The sequence below is a fragment of the Clupea harengus genome, chromosome 15 (assembly GCF_900700415.2).
Source record: "Clupea harengus chromosome 15, Ch_v2.0.2, whole genome shotgun sequence".
NCBI lineage: Eukaryota > Metazoa > Chordata > Actinopteri > Clupeiformes > Clupeidae > Clupea > Clupea harengus.
Window position 1 is genome coordinate 22,941,734 of NC_045166.1, and position 20,726 is coordinate 22,962,459.

General features: G+C 41.9%; 2 protein-coding genes across 4 annotated transcripts; one reads left to right on the plus strand and one right to left on the minus strand.

The window, feature by feature from the left end:
- Positions 1–388: 388 nt before the first annotated feature.
- On the plus strand, positions 389–6,063 carry hsf2 (heat shock transcription factor 2). Of its 3 annotated transcripts, none has more exons than XM_031581369.2 (12): positions 389–601; positions 1,407–1,515; positions 1,602–1,729; positions 1,817–1,941; positions 2,702–2,777; positions 2,966–3,027; positions 3,183–3,273; positions 3,583–3,707; positions 3,817–4,059; positions 4,417–4,519; positions 4,744–4,813; positions 4,900–6,063. In XM_031581369.2, exons 1-12 carry the CDS (start codon positions 509–511, stop codon positions 5,280–5,282), a joined length of 1,608 nt encoding a protein of 535 aa, XP_031437229.1. In that variant the 5' UTR covers positions 389–508; the 3' UTR covers positions 5,283–6,063. The 3 variants fall into 3 exon arrangements, with proteins under 3 accessions (XP_031437229.1, XP_031437230.1, XP_031437231.1); XM_031581370.2 differs by having other exon boundaries at positions 4,903–6,063; XM_031581371.2 differs by having other exon boundaries at positions 390–601; positions 3,183–3,261.
- A 651-nt stretch (positions 6,064–6,714) lies between these two features.
- Positions 6,715–15,990, minus strand: serinc1 (serine incorporator 1). The gene is made up of 10 exons (XM_012829722.3): positions 15,865–15,990; positions 13,796–13,957; positions 13,269–13,462; positions 12,883–12,962; positions 12,217–12,354; positions 11,698–11,867; positions 9,901–9,991; positions 9,479–9,623; positions 8,142–8,369; positions 6,715–7,944 (listed from the first exon to the last, which is right to left on the minus strand). Exons 1-10 carry the CDS (start codon positions 15,901–15,903, stop codon positions 7,806–7,808), a joined length of 1,386 nt encoding a protein of 461 aa, XP_012685176.1. The 5' UTR covers positions 15,904–15,990; the 3' UTR covers positions 6,715–7,805.
- Between the last annotated feature and the right edge of the window lie 4,736 nt (positions 15,991–20,726).

Consider the following 20,726-nt stretch of genomic DNA (forward strand, 5'->3'; position numbering starts at 1 on the left):
ATCCAACAGTGACCTCTAGTGTCTGAAATTGAATATCGAACTTATGCACTCAATTAATTCTTCTATTAGTTTAGGCCCTTTTGTGTTTTGTACCGCTGACCACTATTTGAGTACCTTTTTGTATGTACGAATATAATGTAGTGTGTTGTCAGTTAGATGTGTGCCATGAACACAGCTGACAGACTTTCGCATTATCAAGGGATGTAAATTAACGTTACAGATCTGAAATCGGTCATATATTTTGAATGCACTCTAAAGAATCACAGAATGTGGTGACAACTGATCTGAGGTCTGTTGATGTGAGAACATTTCATAACCAGTAACACAGAACTTACATGGGTGTACACGTGAGAAAAATTATGTAAGTTAGGAATCGTCCAATAGGGGGCGTAAATTGGATAGGAAGTTGTAGACCTGCGTCGTATTTTCCTTAGCTAGTGTCCGTCTGCTTTGGGATAAAAATAACGAGGCCATTTATCCAGATACGGTTTACCACAATTTTGGTGAAATGAAACACAATTCCAATGTTCCAGCGTTCCTTACAAAGCTTTGGACTTTGGTTGAAGATTCCGACACAAATGAATTCATCTGCTGGAGTCAGGTAAAGTAAAATGTCTCTGTAAAGGATGCTACTCTTTAGCTAATATGCTAGCTAACATTGTGTCGGTCGTTAGCTAACTAAACACAACAGAAAGTGAGATCCTAGATAATCCGTCAGCACCGTAGTGAGACGTTCACAAACAAAATAATTTGCTATCATGGCACCTTTCACCTTCTTTTGTCTTGGCTGACGTATCTATGTAGCTACATAACTGAGTAGATTCCCAAGGAATAACATTAGCAATGTCCTTTGAAAACTGTGAACATCATTTTCTGCTAACTTTAGCTCTGACTTCTAACGTCAGTTTTGCCACAAACACTTGATTTTTGCACGGATGTTTGTTACAATGTCTTGCTACGACTTGGTCGTCTTAACATTTGATGAACGTGTTGTGTATGTGCACTTTATTAGATATCTGAACTAGATTGGTTATAAAGTTAGCTGGTGGCTTGTGTTCAGGGGGAATTAGTTGTTAGGCATGCAACCAATTCAGCGTTGGCTAACAGCTTCTTCAGACACCAACAGATGCTCCACTGTGCTATGAATTAACACTTTAGTTGGAATGCGCCAAGTGGTGTATGTTAACTAGTTATGGTGTATTTTCATGACTACACATTTTCTACACCGTTGCTAGGTTAAGTTAGCACGCTAGTTTGCCTGAGAAATACGGACAGGTCAGATGCAGAGAAGCCCCCATTTTGGCGGAAGTGCTTGTTGCTAGGGACATTTGCGTCGTTTGTATTAATCTACATTGAAGATATCTAACCCTGGAAATCTCCCTATGTATCTTTTTCTTGTGTTAAAGGAGGGGACTAGTTTCCTTGTTTTGGATGAACAACGGTTTGCTAAGGAAATACTGCCCAAGTTCTTCAAGCACAACAACATGGCCAGCTTTGTCCGACAGCTGAATATGTGTAAGGACCTCCTCCTTTCAGTGCAACAGCTGTTGTCTCCTGCATGCTTGACAGTGGCACCAACTCACGGGCTCTCTCTCTTTCAGATGGCTTTCGGAAAGTGATGCACATTGACACGGGTATAGTCAAGCAAGAACGAGATGGGCCTGTTGAATTCCAGCACCCCTACTTCAAGCATGGCCAGGACGATTTGCTTGAAAACATCAAAAGAAAGGTAGCACCCTGTAGTTTGTCACCCAGCTTTATGTTCTGTTTACTGAGGTGTTTCCTATTCATGGGTCCTTTGTGCTCTCCACTGCAGGTGTCCACAAGCAGGCCTGAGGAGAACAAAGTGAGACAGGAGGATCTGTCAAAGATTCTGTCCAGTGTTCAGAATGTGCATGGAAAACAAGACAGTCTGGATTCCAGACTTGCCACTCTGAAAAGGTATGTGTCTGCTTCTTAGTACTGTTAAAGGACATCACTGGTGTTGGCTCTTAGTAGCATAGTTGATATGTGCTCCCAATGCAAGCATTTGATAGAGTGGTAGTTTGAAATACTGTATTTACTGGAAACATATTGAGTAAAGGGGTCAGGTAAATAACTTAAGTTTAATGGGGCTACTGTCATATTACGGTGTACACACTGTGTCAAAGAACAAACGACGATGCTACATTGGATTATGTCCATTTTGCCCCAAAATCAGTTATGATGAATGGTGGTAGCCAGTTTCATGTTTGAAGCTCACCTGAATAGGTGTTAAAAATATGTAATTGAAACTATGCAAATTACCTTACATTTTTTATCTTCTATTTGATTAAAAATGTTTATTAAGACCTTGTGTAGAATGAACAAATCTCTGCCCCCCTCTTAATCAGGCATGGTACACCCTCTAGTGGTTGAAGCTGGCCTCAGTTTACTTTAAAGCTAGTTTAAACTTCCATTACTGTAGACAGAATACAATTCACAGTCAGTTCCATTCTTCATGGATCACATAGAGATGGACATTTCCCAGTTTTAACCATCACTGCACCATGTTGATGACATCAAGCCATGATGGCAAACTTTCAACACCTGCCACTGCTCTGTCCCACTGTTGGCAGAAGCACCAAGGTTCAGCTAAAGTATAGACAGGCAGCCACATGCAGAAGTGATGCCGGAGGGCCCTCTGAGCATGACTACTCATGTTTGCTGTTCTTTCTTGCAGGGAGAATGAGGCTCTGTGGGGAGAAATCACAGACCTGCGGCAGAAACATACCAACCAGCAGCAAGTCATTAAAGAGGTACAGTTTAACATCAAACTGATTTTCTAAAGTTCCTCTGGAAGGTCTTTTTGGAAATAAAATCAGATAATGCACAAGCCATCATGAAGTTGACATATACATAACATTAGATTGTATGTGTTGGCAGTATGAATTGTCAATGCTTGAGGGCCCAGCTACAGCAAACTAATTTGATTCATCTCCTTTAGTTGGTGCAGTTCATCTTCACACTGGTTCAGAACAACCGCATTCTCAACTTAAAACGCAAAAGGTAAGAGATGCCTCCACTCCACTCCACACTCCACTCCACACTCTTTCTAAATCCCAAGCCCCTTGATCGTAATGTAGAAACTGTTAAAGTGTGGTCTTCTGACTGGGCTGGACACTCAAAAGACATTTCGTCTCCCTCCTGCCCATTCCATACAGGCCTCTCCTGCTAAACAGTAATGGGAAGAAATCCAAGTTCATTCACCAGATCTATGATGAGCACGCGGACCACAGCAAAGTATGTGCACAGGTTAGAGGGGTGAAAAGAATTGGTCTGTTGTGTCGCTTTCATTGTCGAGCCAGGCCACGTGGCATGCTTTGGGCTTTTGGCCAGTGATATATTTTGTCATGTTGCTACTGTAATATTCAATTCTTGCTCACTTAGTGTGAAAGTGAAGTCTGCCCTGTGGAAAAAGCCTATAATTGTGCGAATCCACCGTCTGAGTTGTTTGACATTGGTGGGGGACAGATTTGTACTACCTTTTATTTAAAATATAATTTACTAATAATTCAAGTGAAAGGGGTGTTTTAAATGGAGCCTCACAAGTATGGCTTGTAGGGGTCGGTTAATGGACTCGGCGGTCTGAAGAACAGCGCGGATATATCTGAGGATGTCATCATCTGTGATGTCACCACTGAGGACTCTGAGATCGTCACAGAGTCCTCGAGAGCCCTGGACCAGATGTAAGCAAAGCGGTTCCGCCTCTTGTTTAATCAACGTTTAATCTAAAAATGGTTGAAGTTGAGTCGAAGGCTTTTTATGTCAACAAACGTTGCTTCTCTTCCTCAAAAGGGACTTCGAGATCATCGAGGTCACTGAGGGCAACACGGTTACGCCGACCACCTTGACGGAGGAAGATGATCCTGCGGTGGAATCGGAAGAACTTTGCAGAAGCATGACTGACGGCCTTCCCACCAGCAGTGCCCTGCAGCTCAACAAGCCCTGCAGCCTCAGTCAGGAGGACCCCGTGAAGATGATGGACTCCATCCTGAAGGAGAGCGGGGCCATCTCGCAGAACATCAATCTCCTGGGGAAGTAAGTGGTACATGGTACATGGCCCAATGGTGCGATCTCAGGAAGCAGGAACGTGGTTGTCCTATGTCCCATAATGAGGGCACAACTACATTTTAGGGTATAGTACGGAGCAAAATGGGGACTGTTGACTGACTTTGAATGTGATGTAGATGATTGAATCCAATTTGATGTGGTGATGGTGTCCTACTGGTGAAAATCATGTAATAATAGGTATGTTATTGGATCACAAAAAAAGTAGAGATTTACACAACTCTGTTCGCATGTGAAATTCCACTGCTACTGAATTCCATGCTTTCTCCCTCTACTGGTTGTAAAATGTGAATGTGGATGGCTATTGATCATTTACTGATTGTGTAGGGTGGAGCTGATGGACTACCTTGACAGCATTGACTGTAGTCTAGAAGATTTCCAGGCCATGTTGTACGGAAAGCACTTCAGCATTGAACCTGATATCCTAGAGGTGAGTCTACCCCTATGCATCTTTTAAATTAGCCCCACTTTTCCATCCAGGAACTCTGAACAATTTGGATATAATATAATAATATGATATGGTTCCCGGAAACACATAAATGCTAAAAGTGCAAGATGTTTCGGAATTCCTGAAATGGTTCTTTCAGAGGAAATCTGCCCTATGAGCAGGGTAAAAGTTAGACATAAGCATAATGGTGATTCCCCATTCTGCAGGCAACAGATGGCCCCAAAGGAACCATTGAGCTGTTCTCCAAAGAAGGAAAGTTAGACAGTGATAATGCAGGTACACATTTTTGTTATATACTTCAAACCAAATTGCACATGTTGAATCTTTTCAACCATACCTAACCGTAACTCCCCTCATCCCAGCAGACAAGCAGCTTATCCAGTACACCACCTGTCCCCTGTTGGCCTTCCTGGATGGCTGCACACCCCTGACCCCCACTGACCCCGAGACCCCCGCCCCCCTCACCACTTCCACCGGCAGCCGCTTTTCGACCACATCCGCCCTCAGCACAAGCCTGCTGGACACAGACAGCCTGGTGGGGATCGGGTCCGGGACAGTCCCAGAGGACGGGCCGCCGGCCGACCTGCTGGCCGCCCCCACCGAGAGCGAAGAGAAGCGGCGCAGCACTCTCATCCGCCTGGAACCGCTGACGGAGGCCGAGGCCAGCGAGGCGACGCTCTTCTACCTGTGCGAGCTCAACCCCGAGGGGGATGAAGTAGAGAGCACTCTCCCTCTGGACCTCTGAGCAGGCACAGCATGGAGCTCGAGGCTGAGAGCTGGGACACTTTGAAAACAACAAAAACAACATAAAAAAAAAAAGAAAAAGGATGGACCTTATTTGTACATATTCATCAAAATGATGATCTATTTATTTCCAAGTATCTTTTGGTACATACCGTCTACTGTTGATGGTTTCCGTTCGTGCTTTTTTTTTTTTAAGATTAGATGTGTGCTTGTTTTGTTTAGTAGTTCTTTTTTATTTTCCCATAGGTGACACATTCTGTCAGCTATTTGCAGATGCTTTTCTTAGGGAAAGTCTGTGTCCAGTCACTCAATACATGTGCACATGTTAACACGCACACACACATGCACGTACACAAACACATACACACACAGAAACACACTGTAGTTGTTTTGTTTGCTGTCCTGTACGGAGTTTGCTGCAGTTATGTTGTCGTTTTACCATTGAAACATCTTGACTGTGGAAGGTAAATATATTGCTTACAAAAATTGCAAGTCAGAAAATATGTTAAGACATGAAAAGACAAAATGCTAACCTGTGCATTCTTATGGTCCTTAATGTACAAAGACATGGAAAGTGCCTGCATCTCCGTCATTTATTATCATTGTTATTATTGCTGGTATTATTGAAACCAGACCATTCAAAGTTTCTATTAGTCTGGCCTTTGTGTTTGTTGGTCTTAGCGGATTGTGCAGAGACCTGTGTGACTGTTAGCTTTTTTTTGTGAGGTGGTTGTTGTCACTCTCTCAGGCTTGGCTGTAACAATAAAGGAACTGCAACTACATTTTGGCTGCGGGATTCGAGTGTCTTATTCAGGGCTGTCACGTTAAATGCACATCCAGCATATTGGAGTGGGACCAACCTCATCATTTATTCATACAGAAAATGTTTTCACTCAGCCAGAAAAAAGGTTTTAGTGAATCTTGACCATGTTGACTGTGAGGAGGGTTATAGTATAGAGGGTTGGGCGTTGTCTACCATATTGGTATATGACAATGTCTGCAGGGAAACCTTGCGAAGGACGATGACATCGGGCAGGGGGGAGAAGGGTGGGATGTCGTCTTATGGGCTTCTCCTGTAACGGTACTATAAACTATGCAGTGGGATTATGGTGTGTGTGTGAAAGGCTTCGCCCCACAGTCTGTGTGGACCGGGGGAAATCACAATGCTGGGCCCAACATTGGGATGACTGCCAGCCATCGGCCCAACCTTGATAGTATATTAGGTTTTGCCTTAGATCTATTCAACAAATAGGTTGAAATGTTAATAGCATTGACAGTAAAACCATGCAGCTTACTCTCACCGACATTGGGAGATTGTGTAAATGTAAAGCCAGTGTCAATTGTAGTTAAAAATCACACTTTAATTGTATTAAGATTAATTTCAAGTTAATATAGATTGGCTCTTTTTGAACATGGAGGTCAAGTGACTAGGCTTTTGTCTTTTCAGTTTATTGAAGATAGAATACAACGCACTTAAAAGGCAAATACAACACGATTCTAGAGGAAGGAGTAGTCACGATGAGCTGACTGCAGCACTTGTGTCCGCCCACTTGCAAAAACACAAGGGCACACTCAGCAGCAGATAGGTGAGAAGCATCCTAATACTACGTAGCCCAACACAACAGGTTAGGGAGGAATTTCAGTTCCAGTGCAAAACATTTAAGAACAAAAAAAAAAATGTTTTCAATATTAAAATAAAATAAGTCATTGGTAACATACACATATAACCTGTGCAAGTTGCAAAATGGTTAGCACTGTGACATCTCGGTCCACAGAACCGCCTACCAAAATGTCCCATCTTGATTTTGGTGCAAGCGATAAAATAAGCACCGCAAATCGACTGAGTCTACTCATCTACGCAGTGGTCGCTGTTACATGCTAATGCCACGTCAGAGAGGTTATTCATGCTAACTTCGAAGAAATACAACAGATTGCTCTTTATAAATAAATCGAATATTAACCAAATACTCTACAAAGAGCAGTCACATTTCTATAACTTATACTGTAAAGGTAGTTTAAGAAGGAGAAAAATACTCAATCACCCAACAGACATTCTTACCATTAAATGATTCCCTTATTTTGAGAGAGAATTGTTTTAGCTAGAACTTAATCATTTCTGCCTGAGATACTAAAATACACTGTCCTCCCGTCTCCCCAAAACCCTTTTTAGCTTCATACCAAGCCTTTTACTGGAGATAACCATCAAACTTACTTAGTCTGCACACAAACAACACCTTGTTTTCCAAAAACCCTTAACTCCATATTTGACCTTATCTCTTGATTAAAAAAACTCAAAAAAACACACAAAAAACACCGCTACACTTGATAACACATGCACTTGTTAGAAAGAGACTATGTTTGGGGTGACGGGTTAAACAGCTGCTGGGAATGCGCATACACAATACAGTATTTACAAGTTACGGGTTGTGCCGCTTGGCTACGGACACGCAGCTGCTTATTCACAATAATGACGGGGTGAGCTTGACTGACGCGGCTCATGGGATGTTGATGGGGCGGGCTTTGATCAGTCAAAGTCGCGGTTGGTGAGGACCAGCGGAGCCGCTAGGGTCCACACGTACAGGGCGATGCAGATCCAGCTGGACGAGATCTTCACCCACACCGATGGCCACTTGCTGGTCATGGTCGCGTAGGTGGCGTCAGGGCTGGGGTAGGATAGAGGGACAGGATGATTGAGGAGATGGCTTTAAAAGGCTCATCATGATCAATTGTTATTAAAGGATCAAGAAATATCTACAAATACTCCTCAGGGGAAAATTATGATCTAGCCAATGGAACACACAAGAAAACAAAAAACCATTGGGGTGCACATTCAAATGAACAATGTCAGTCGGACACATACCTGTACCAGTTGGTGAGGGTCATCATGATGTAGAGGGAGGCCAGGAACAGCATGAAGTGGAAGAAGGAGTAGCTGTAGGTGATGCCGTCCTTCTCATTGTCCACGGCGCGGTTCATACCATCTCCCTCCTCAAAGCTCTCGGCGTGCGAAGGCCCATCCTCGATCAGGGCTGATTCATCGCTGGTCAGGGTCAGCTTGTTTACTTGGGTGTTGGAGGAGTTGCGAATGCTGCCGTGGGGCAAAACAGAAATGCAGGTGTTATTCAATGACAATGAAAAGATCAAAGTGAAAGGAGACTGGAAAAGGATTCCCAAAACTCAATGTCTCAAGACAGGCTTTGTTGGTTGGCTGAGTTTAATCAAAGTGCTGGCCTTTAAATTCCATTAAAGCTCTGGTTTTTAAGGGCACATCTCTAGAATGGGTTTATACAAAGTCTTGGCCTACAACTGAATATTTGATCAGAGATTCACTGCTGAAAGTCAAATGCAGTCAAGGACTTTTTTTGGAGTTTTTTGAAGGATTAAGTCTAAAATAACATGGGACCAGTATGACTTTAACCAATCAGGGGTGTGTTTCTTGAAAGCGTTGTTGTCTAACCACCACCGGAAACTCGGTTGTTACAACCGTGGGTTCAACAATTTGGTGCTTTTTTCTAAAGCGTCGTACCAACGATAATAATAATAATAAAACTTTATTTATATAGCACCTTTCATGCAAAAGAATGCAGCTCAAAGTGCTTAACGATCAAACACAAACATGGTAGCAAAGTTGGGTTGTTGGAACTACTGCTTGCGACTAGTAGTTAGAGGTGTAGTTCCTGGATAGTTTGACAAAACTGACCACCAGCATGGGAACACCAGGGATTTAATGTTTACTTTGAGAGAAAAAAGTCAATGTCAATACCCATGTTACTGGATCTTATTACCACTGAACTACTATGCATGTGCAGGTAGCTGACAGGCTGTAATTAATATTAATACAATGAATTATATTAATATTGGGACACAACCTAAAACTCTTCTTACACTCATAAGTCACTTAATAATGGTTGAGAATTAAAAACTCAGACGGGTCCGAATCAGCTGCTCAAGTAAATATTTAGGACGAATCTTTACTCCTCCAACATGCAGCATTACATTATTAACATCGCTGTTGGGACTATGATGCTATGAACAACAGAAGTAGATCTGCGATAGGAGTTTTAAAAAAAACAGTAGTGAGTAGGTCGGAATTTCACCCGACGATGCATTGTACCACCATGGTTCAGCAAGGACCCGTCGTTATTCGAGAAACGCACCCCTGGTTGTCTTGTGACAACTGTCTGGGTTTGCTCTCACCTGGAGTACAAGACACACATCAGGAAGAGGATCAATCCCACAATGCCCTGCGCATCCCACCACTGGACCACTGGATGGTCCTGGCCAGCAGGGGTGGTACTGTTGAGGCCGATGATGCCTAGAAGGCTCGGGTTGCAATTCCTGTCTGAGAAGCAGAAGGGACATCCTCACTTTCTGGTCACAAACAACAACAGGAGCCAAGCCTCATACTGGACTAATTTCCCTCTTGTAAGGCTTGGCTTAAGTTATACCTTAGGAGTTCGATAGACATCTCAATGAACAATATCAATGCAAGCGAGGCAAAGAAGCATGTCTGGCAAGCCATCAGGCAAATGAAATGTTGTCCCTGTGGACACACTGTGTTACTCTTACTAAGGACAGGAGGAACTGAAAACCACAAGCACTCATCCAGAGATCCTTACCAGGCTCATTGGTCATGGCAGACCAGGTCAGGTACATGGTGTAGAGGGTGACGAGAGAGGACTGCAGCAGACCAGACCTGGGCTGGGCCTCCTACAAGGAGAACCAAAGGACACCAAATACTTTAGAAAGTACTAATACAGCACACCGTAGACATATTTTCTATCTGACTACTTTGGTGGTTATGGTGTGTAAAGCCCTATCAATTGTTCTGATATTATTGGCCAAGATAAGCCAGTATTGGTGTTTATAATGGCCAATACATGTATTTTTTTTTAAGTAAGGGAAAGCCAAAGATTGATCCTTCAACTAAATTGCCAGTGTTCCCATTGCTGTGCAGTGAGTAAACCTCTCCCTAAAACCTTAAGAGCGAAGTAACCTGTGAAGACAAACACAGTCCCACACCGGACTCGAATCGCAACCTCGGGCATGGCAGGCGTGCTAGCAAGTAGGCCAAAGCCCACATGTGGCAGCGTCTGTCGCTTAAGTGAGTTGAGTTTTACTTACTGCACAGCACTGTAACTGCTGGCTACTGTTACACAAACACTGACAAATATTTTCGTTTTCGATAAATTCTTGATATGGGAAAGTGTGAAAATTGCAGGTGCTATTTTGCCTTCTTTCAAAATATTGAAAGTGCTTCTTTCATTTCATTAACGGCTCAAGTCAAGTGCCCTGCTCACCATAGCATATGCCTTGCGCTTCCGTTTAGCCCTACGCACTTCCTTCTGAGTAGCGACAGCGCTCCACATCTCCTGACCTATAATGGTTATCACCATACTGTATGCATTTTTTTTGTTGTTACAAAAATATTCAGCCAGCCAAGCAACACAAATCGACATTTTGATTAGCTTGACCGGTGACCACCTCGTTACAATCGAATTCAAAACACTTCAAACTGTGGCTGAAAATACACTATGATCAACAGAATCAATCAAGTTTATCTCAAACCATGTCATGAAAGCCATTCCACTAACTTTTCGATGTGCGCTGAGGTATTTTTTTCTTCTAAAAACGCCTCTTTGGAGAATACCACTCATTTTGCCCAGCACTAGGAACGCTACCACCAGGGGGCAACTCGATTACTTTCCCTCCCTGTGGTAATCTATACGAATAGTCATCGATTAAGCCCTTCTTTGCTCGTATTGCACGTCTAACCTATGTAATCACATTCAGTTTGTTGGACATAACAGCACAGCATACATGCTAGCAACACAAGGCAGTTCTGTTTGCCCAATCGTGTTTAGCTGACCGTTGCCGCTTGTGATGGCCCAATTGGTGCTTTGGAACGAATGAAGATAATCATATAAAAAAAAGTAGGCGAATTAACAGTTAAGGCTGATTTAGACATCCCTTACTCCTTCATTTCGTTTCAGTTTCTTGTGTTTCAAAACGGTGTTTAATCTTTAATCGTTTTCTTGTAGCTTGTATAGAATTGTATGTGTTAAACTGGAGAAGTGAATACATCGAATGTAGTCATTGTGACAGAATAAGTGTAAGATTATAACTATCAAACAACATAAAAAAAAAGTTATTGTCTACTAAACCAAAGCCTTTGATGAGGCTACCAGATAATTATTTAAACAACTTGATGTCCCATCTTGATCAGTACTGTTCAATCACTATGCAAAATCAACATCAGATTTTTAAATCCTCAAATATCGAAATCGGAATTCTCAAACTCCTTTATCGGTCAGGCTCTAATGCTGTTGGTTCTGTCTCGTATCAGATGGATCCCGTCCTTGGTTCAACAACTAGCCACAATAAGCCCCAAGACCTGGGGAAGCTTCCTGAATTACCTGAATCTTGGGCAGGATGGACAGGACAGATGCTCCCACACAGAGCAGCATGTTGATGCTGATGAAGGTTTTGTTCTCAGCGCATCCATCAGTGTGGGTGTAGTACACATAGAACATGACCACGCAGATCAGTGAAAAGACGTAGTTCAGCGCAGTTGCAGAGAGAAGGGCTGTAAACGGTGAATGTACACACATTTTAATGTAGAGCACTTTGTAAACAATAATTTGTAATTTGTAACAATATGACAATTACAGGATGTAAATAGTTTCATAAAACTGCAAAAAAAAGTTATCTGTGCATTAGAAGAGCACTTTGGACGACTGATTTATCACTTTCAAAAAGCCAAACACCACAGCTCTGATCTCAGATGCCAATCCTTTTTTAACAGCGCCAGAAGGCGTGAGCACATCTTTTAAATCATTCCAGCTGCTCTGTGACTGGGGCCCATGTGGCTGGTGTCTTCTTTCTTTCTTTCTTTCTTTCTTTCTTTCTTTCTCGTCTCATCTTGTCTCTCATACCTGCATACCAGCAGCGCGAGTTCCCCTCCTCCATCTTCTCCACCCAGGACTCGTTCCAGGAGTGGGCAAAGTCGATCAGCAACACCAGCTGGATCAGGATGAAACAGAAGGCTCCGGCCATCCCCACATAGAACCAGACTGCAGACACAAAGGCAAGAACAGGAACTATATAAATAGACACAGCGTTGGGCCTTGGCTATTCATTTTGTCCACGACTGGGCAGCATGTGAGCGCTGAGGACAAGGTGAAGTAAACATGCAGAATTTCTCATTTTGGGTCCATACATCTCCTCATGAACATATCTACACCTCAGCTGTTCTGCACAAGCCGACTTCATCTTTATCTGCGTGAACAAAGTGTTGGCCACTGTACAACTGTTTTCAACCAAATATGGACCGTTTAAGACAGTGCATGCAAATACCACTAGGAAAACCCTTATTCAGCAGAGTGTATGTAATTAGGAGTGGCACCACTTAAGATGCTTTTCATGAATAAAACCGTGAAAAAGTACAAGCGTTTCTGGGGTTGATCAATTCACATGTCAATTAAGTGCTGACTTGCCATGGAAGCTCAGCTCAGATCTGCTAAAAGCTTCAAGAGCCTGTTTTTTTTTGTACACCACTTCATCAGAAAATAGATCACCGAATGTGTATTAATGGCATTTACCAGTAGTAAATGGACCCTCAGGGATGAAAAATGCTCCGACGGTAATGCCAATGGCAGCGGCAAACTTGAAGAACCAAAACCTGGAGAACAAGAGCAACGTCACAACAATAAACACCAAAGGAACATCATTCATGAACTGCTTGCCAAGTCAGCAGGTTCTAATACTATTAATTGAGCTAAGCTGTTGTGCATTTCGGGTAAACAAGATAAGCCTTTTTTTTCCGTAACACAACACCTTCAACTAGTGGAATGCTGTAAGATGGATGATAAAGCTCTATGGGAGAAACAAAAACAACTAACTCGCAGTTAATAGCTGTTCTAGTTGCACAGACATTTAGCCTCCCAGAGCTTCATAATGTGAGCCCAAGATCCGTGTTGACATTTACCCATTGTGTAGAGCAGCGCGGGGATCCTGGCTGCTCCTGACCTTAATGGTGATGAGGGAGAAAAGCAGGAAGAACATGGCCATGCCGAAGCACACCCGGTACACTGCCTTGTAGCCAACCAGCACGTCGCAGTTCACGTGACCCTCCACGCCTGGGATGGTGGTGCCCATTCCCCCTTCACAAAATCCCGGAATCTATGAAACATAGAGGGCAACGCCTCGTAATTAAGCGACTGATACCATCTAGTAACCAACTGAGATGTGGTGTGTGGCATAAAGCAGGTGCAACACACACCTAAATAGACACATGCTACAAGAATGTGGTTGATACTCAAATTATTATCACTCTACAAGATTGTAATAAACTAAAATATAACATCAGGTTTGTTTTATGTTATCAAATAAACATCAATGACAACATGGTAGAACACAACCCCATACACACACACTTTCCCTAGAGCCTACATGACGTTGCATCAAACGATTCAGAGTGACTACATCAGGCTTTTAAGGCCTGTGGTTTCTCACCTTCTTCAGCTGCCCCTCCATGCCGGGCATGAGCATGATGCAGGCCACGGCCACCCCCAACAGCATGAAGAAGGCGTAGATGAGGCGGGTGACGGTGGAGTTGTTCCCACTGGGGCAGCACCTGCACAGCAGACAGGGAGCACTGCCACACAGGCAGGGGATCTGGAGAGGGAGTTAAGTGGGGTCAGAGACAAAAGTAAAAGGTAAAGTCAGATTCAGATCAACAGATTAGGACATTTTCATGGCTGGAAGAATCAACATTCCCAGACAAAGATTACACCAAGCCACAAACAGATGAACAGGTGATTTGATGAGGAAGGAAGGATAACGAAGCAACTTCGCTAACTTTAGAAAGCAAAGTATTATTAGGCTAATCAGGCTTGTTTTTGTTGATGCAAGCCTTTAAGAAGTTTAATGTGTGCTGTATAGAAAAGCACAGCATATAATCTGAAAGGTTCTAGTAATTACAAAACCATTCAGACCATTCCATCTATTCAATTATGTGATTCTGTAAATGTTTAAAATATTATGTTTCCTCACATTTAATTTATCTTGATTCATTGTTTTAAGCTTTTTATCTCAAGTAGGCAAAACATGCAGTGGAAACAGCACAGGGTATTAAAATATAAGCACTGTATGCTTGCAAAACTCTTTTTGTGGTTTTGAGGACAAAATCGACTTATCTTTACATGTGTACACTTTTCATAAATATACACACACAGCAATGTTTATTCACAATCGATGGCTACTGGATACAAGAGCTATCTGAAATGTACATGGAGTGTTGCATAACCATCACACTATTTCTGTGAAGAGCTAAGCTAGTTTAGATGTCACATCTTCACAAAAATAGACCTCTGACGTGAGCCTCTTCAGGAAAGCTACAGCACAAACCTGTAACTCTTTGTGACAATATGCTGACCTCTGCTGACTACAAAATATTTCCATTTCGCAAGAGGTCAGTGTTGTTTACATAAAACAAATTTAGCAAGTTCAGGTGCAGACATTTGATCCCTTGTTTACAAATACAACTGACGCAATAGGACAGACACGAGTTGAACGGGGAGTTTGCAAACTAGGTTACCTAGATAGCAAGCACGTTGCCGATTAAATACATCTAGCTGGCTAATGAATAGAAATGTATCAATTTAGTCAAGGGGTTATGTGATGTGACATCAACCAAATACAAAATGGCCTGATAGCTTAGCTAACTGCAAAGTTAACGATAGCACCACGTCTTCAAAATAAATGTTGACGTTTCCTTTGTAGCGTTAACCTTCGACATTAAGATTTGAATTATCCATCAAGCTAGCGTGCTATCGTTAAGCACTGCCCAAAAACACACAATCATGATCTATACCTCACGTTCAAATGGCATTATATTCCGCGGAGATGACTGCTGTATCAATGCCGATGCGGTAGAAAGAGGGCTATGTATTAGGCTAATCTTTTATTGCAGCTACCCAGCTTGTGGCAGCTATCGCCCATTTATGACTTTAACGTTATACGACCCGTCGGGGAATAATATTAATTCATTAATTATTGTGTACTTTCAAATTGAAAACACTTGATACTATATTAAGATCACGAACAAGCCATTTAAATGAATGGCACTGACATCGACTGGTGTGATGTGACACAAAGTCATCGACAACAGTGTTGTGCTACCTAGCTAGCGTTAGCTTTCTATATAGTAATATGACTGTAGAGATAGCTCATAGTCCTACACAAACAAGAGATCATGCTATGACGCAGCATTAGGTAATATAGGTATGCTAACTAGCTATATTTTTAACAGTTACTCAGTGGGATACTGAAACTGTCTGTAAACAAAATCATCGATATTTAGACGAGGCCAATGTTGGCAACGTTATAGATATTTGTCATCTGCTGTATCCAACAACGTCCGACGTTAGCATAGCATAGTTTATATTAGCATGCTAAGAATTCGTATGACGATCCCACTATAAAATCTTGATCTGAAATGAAATTAAATGAAGAGCAAGGAAAGGACAGTACGAAAAATAACAGTGCTAGCGTTGTTAGGTTTCATAATAAGAATCACATACCCAGCTTGCCATGGAGCAAAGCCCTAAAACGGCCCCCATGTTGACTGCGTGAATTCGGACTTCTATCAAGCGTTAAAGATGGATGCTGTTGCTTTGATACTGCTGTTTACAAGTTTGCTTCCACTTCCGTTTAATCTCAAATAGCAACGCCTCCGACTATGACACACATCCTGTCATTATTGACTGTAGATTGGCCTTTCCATCCTGATACAGGTAAACTACATTCAGAAACATACATCAGAGAGGTAACTATTTCAACTCTCCTTGGAAAACCTACATAGGCCTACGTGGCCTGAATATACAACTTGAGCTCTTCAACATGGAAAGGGGCCCCAATCATGTGCATCCAATAATTTAATTTAATTTAATTTAATTTAATTTTGTTTTCTAGTGAGACATAATAGGCCTACTGTAAATATCTAAATGCTATTGAGGAATGACTCAGCTTTGAAGTAGCCTAGTCCATGGCATGCCATGGCATTTTGCGTTAGTATTTAAATAGATATGATTAAATTCAACTTCATTGTCACAGTTTGAATGCAATATTTTACAGTATGTGCTATTGATGTACAATGTGATTTAAGCAGTGCACAGTATGAAAACCAGTACCTTTGTAGGGGTCAGTGAGTAGGGTCTGTACGGCAGTGCAGTATTTAGTTAGCGTCTTGGTTGACAGTTACATTTATATTTGACATGGATTCACAGACCCAATTCACATCTGGTTTAACCAAAAATGGGATGGCATTGATCAATTCCATATTTTTTTGTCGTGTTAGAGGCCTTTGTGGTGGGTTGACCACCATGACTACCATTACTACCATGACTTATACTATAGAGCGGTGGTTTAGTTCACTGTGTGTGTTTGTGTGTGTGTGTGTGTGTGTTTCTGAATGTACCCGCCATGTGTGTGTCTATGTGTAGAAAGAAAGAGAGCACACACAACATACACACAGACACATGCACACTGACACATTTGATTTCCTTTGTATGATGGAAATCTTTGTATGATGAGAGATTATGTGGCAATACAAAGGGAGTTTCGTCATGCCAATAAAGCTCATTTGAATTTAATTGAATTTAACTGAGAGAGAGAGAGAGAGAGAGAGAGAGAGAAGTCAAGTCAAGTCAAAGGGTTTATTGTCACATGCACCAAATAACTTAGCGTCATCAGTGCAGTTAAATTCTTATGATCTGGCAGGCAACAGCTACGCAGTATACGGGCAATACAAGATTAAAAAAAACATATAACATATAACATATTACATATCTCATATCTCATATCACATATCACATATCATATATAACATAAAACATAGTAACATATAACATATAACATATAACATAGTACAACCATTTATGTGTAAATGAAGGGCTAGCAGCAGTTTACAGGATGAAGGAGTGAGGAATATTAAATTAAATAATATGCATATATATGTAGTAAGTAAGTGTAGTTGTAGTATGAGTGGGGGAGTAGAATGTACATGGTGATGGTGACTGTTCAGTTGGTCAGTGTTGCTGGTTCAGAAGCCTTACGGCCTGGGGGAAAAAGCTGTTTGTGAGTCTGGTAGTCCGTGCTCGGATGCTCCGTTAACGTCTACCAGACGGCAGCAGTGTGAGAATTCCATAGTCTGGATGGCTGTGGTCCTTTATGATGTTCCGTGCTAAATGTGTACATCAATCGAGTCCATGTGTGTGTTTGTATTTGTGTGGCGAGAAAGATACATGCCGATGCAACAGACCACAGACGCACAGCATCCATCGTTACTGCTTTTTAGTAAAAATGTTGTGTTCTGCACAGGGGAGAAAAAGATACGTTTTTCTTGTAGGCAATTTCACACCATTAGCTGAACATTACATGGGCTTTTTTGATACACTGGAAGCTAGCTTGTGCGACTCAAGTGTAGCCTATTGAAGGAAGTGAGTGAACTTAAGAGACTGCAGGTCGCCCTGCATGCAGCAGGCTTTAAATACAGCAGATGACAAAAGCCAAAAAATCATGCTTCCGACCAGACAGGAAAACTGGACTGAACAGCCAAAAACCTTACGTATGACCACTGTGGGTAGATCAGGATTTACCCTGTGTTACCTATAGAGTAATTGGTCTGAAGCTTGTGTGTGTGTGTGTGTGTGTGTGTGTGTTCTACGCTTAGCAGACGGAAAATACATTGTTTTTCAGTCTTGTAGTCTTATAGTGTTGCTTCTCTGTTTATAGCCTAAGACTTACTGAACCTTGGCTGTTGTCAAGGGTAATCTCTAATGAGAGTATCACATTTCAACTGTGACTTAGCCGAGGTCCGCAGTGATACTACAGAGAGACCAAGAGTTTGTCTATGCCAAGTATCTTTTAAACAGCTCGTCCATGATCACATTTTAAATGATGAGTTGAGTGACTGAACATTTAGGCTTTTAGTCTTACTTGTTAGAATGGCTGATTTCGGGCACAATCTAAATAGAGATCAGAGCATCTAAGAGAGCAAACAAATCTGACATTCAGTATTTATTCCATTATCATACTGGGTTTTACAATTGCAGGCCCTATAGGCTTACTTAATGACTTAATGAGTGCTTGCTCCCTATTTCATCAACATAACACAGTGAAATAAAGCCATTTGTCAGATGATCAAGGCGACCTCCAGTTGTCCTGCATGCGTAACCTGCCACAGTTGGCTTGTGACAATAAGGGTCTTCCAATTTGGTGGTACAGCAGGAGCAACAACGAACAGAAGGTAGAAATTATCAGGCTAATTGTCTGCACACAGAATCCCCGAACAATACATGCGGACACCTCATTTGATCATTTTGTCTGGCTTGGGCATTTAGCAGCTGGTGCTTGTATATTGTGCTGTGTGACAGTGTGATAAAGGATGGATGGATGTTAATTCATGATTATGATGAATGACACTTTCACTGGCCGTTGTGCTGTGGCCTTGCTAAAAGCACAGATCATCCAAAGGTCACAATATGAATAGGTACTCATTGTATCAAAAGGTGTAAATGTTGCCAATGGTTAAAAGAAAATGTTTGGAACAGGTTATGGCATGTTGTTCATTGGGGGGATGAACAAGCAGAACTTCATCAAAACGGATGGAAATATAATGAACCACTCTGTTGGCAATGTTTTAAGTTCCTAAGAGAGAAAAATGAACATAAGTCAGGGGTTATTACTCTTCACCTCAAGTGATTTAAGGATACATCCCTTGTTTCCATGGCAGTGCTGTCACTTGGTAACTGTTCTCCAATTAAAGAGGCATCGGCTCTGTTTATTAGGCATTGAAAAAGCATAATATTCACATTAAGCATGCTTAAGAAAAACCTTATTGAATATGAAATACCTTAAAGCCTTACCATTTGCTACCTGCAGACGAGCATCCCACACTTACAGCGCCCGGCTTACAACCCTGTGTTAACGAGCCTGTGTCTTACTTAATAAAAGGTTACTGAATCCATGACATGAGCAGTTGGATTGACTAAAAGGTCTTCCGTGTCTTTAGTGTGGGAGCAGATAGCATTAGGCGACAACAGTCCCATGGATGCCTTGTCACCAGAAGGTCATCAGCAGGAGAGGGCTAATGATAGCACTATTGTCAGGGAGAGGCACGCTCAAGGGGTAATGAGTGGAGAAGATTCCACGATCACATTTCCTGCTTAATTGAGGCACATCTGTTGAGCCGTCAGATCTCCCCACCCCGCCCTCCAATTGGAGGGGCAGCGGATGGACAAAAATAGTAATGTCAACAAGATGATCAAGGCTCATTGATGGTGTCTGTTCTGTCCCCGTGGATACACTTCTGAAGTTTCAGGCTATGCGGACATTGTGAAGGGTATTCATCTAGGTCATTAGTATAGTACTGTGAAACGCCATTTAATTCATTGTTGCAGCCACATTAAAGTTAGGCAAAGAGAAGATAGCTCTAACAAATTGTCATATTTAGTCAATTGTAAAAAAACTTTAACAAATGCATTTCTGAAACCTATGCTTTTTTGTGTGTTTTTACAGTTCTTTAAATAAATTAGCAGAGGTTTGTGAAAAGGGCTCTCATTACATATAGTTCTCATTTCACTAAACTGATAAGGCTGTGCACCAGTGGCTTCCGATGATGGCTTGAAATGAAGGTCCCCTTATACAACCTAGATGGCACTGATTGTACTAATGAGACTCAAGGAAGATTAGGGACACACTAGCCTAATTCACTCAAGCCACCTTATGTATCACGATTGGACAGAGGCAGGTCATGACACAGGACATGTGAGTTTAATTACCACCACTTTGGTAAACCTGACATCATACTGAATCTTCTAATTACCAGAGGGAGAGGGAGAGAGGAAGGGAGGGAACAGGAGATCTAGAGCCTCCAGTCTTGTTCCTCCAAGTCCTCTAATTTACGACTTTAATTTGGTTCTCCTGCGAGAAATAATACTGCAAATGTCTCTGAACGCCACTGAGGACCAATTTAACTCCAGAGTGGCTCTTAGTGTGGTGTAACAGTTTCATTACATTTTACATATGCTCCTGCTTTACCTAACTGATTAAATTAGATATGCAATATCACCAGATGAGAAGTTGTCTGGCTCTTCTGGATTGTTGCTGTATTCAAATATTAAATTAATGTAATTCTGTCCACACATGTTATTTGGAACACTTGTAGGCCTACATTGCCATTCTACATTTTGACACACAGTAGGCTATGTCAGAGTGAATACTGTTAGCTCAGTGCTCAGTGCTATCTTAAGCAATGCATGCATATTTGAAAACACTATTACACCTTTGCAAATTAATTTTCACCGTGGCTGTCTACACACGCACTGCATAATTAAGCTCGGCTCCCGCAGGCCTGCCGCACGTTTTATTTTATCAATCAATT

Coding starts and splice junctions, on each gene's coding strand:
- hsf2 (XM_031581369.2), top strand. CDS start 509: ATGAAACACAATTCCAATGTTCCAGCGTTCCTTACAAAGCTTTGGACT. Junction 602..1,406: donor AATTCATCTGCTGGAGTCAG/GTAAAGTAAAAT, acceptor CTTGTGTTAAAG/GAGGGGACTAGTTTCCTTGT. Junction 4,520..4,743: donor TTGAACCTGATATCCTAGAG/GTGAGTCTACCC, acceptor CCCATTCTGCAG/GCAACAGATGGCCCCAAAGG.
- serinc1 (XM_012829722.3), bottom strand. CDS start 15,903: ATGGGGGCCGTTTTAGGGCTTTGCTCCATGGCAAGCTGG. Junction 12,355..12,882: donor TGAGGGTCCATTTACTACTG/GTAAATGCCATT, acceptor TTGTGTCTGCAG/TCTGGTTCTATGTGGGGATG. Junction 11,868..12,216: donor CTCGCGCTGCTGGTATGCAG/GTATGAGAGACA, acceptor CACCGTTTACAG/CCCTTCTCTCTGCAACTGCG.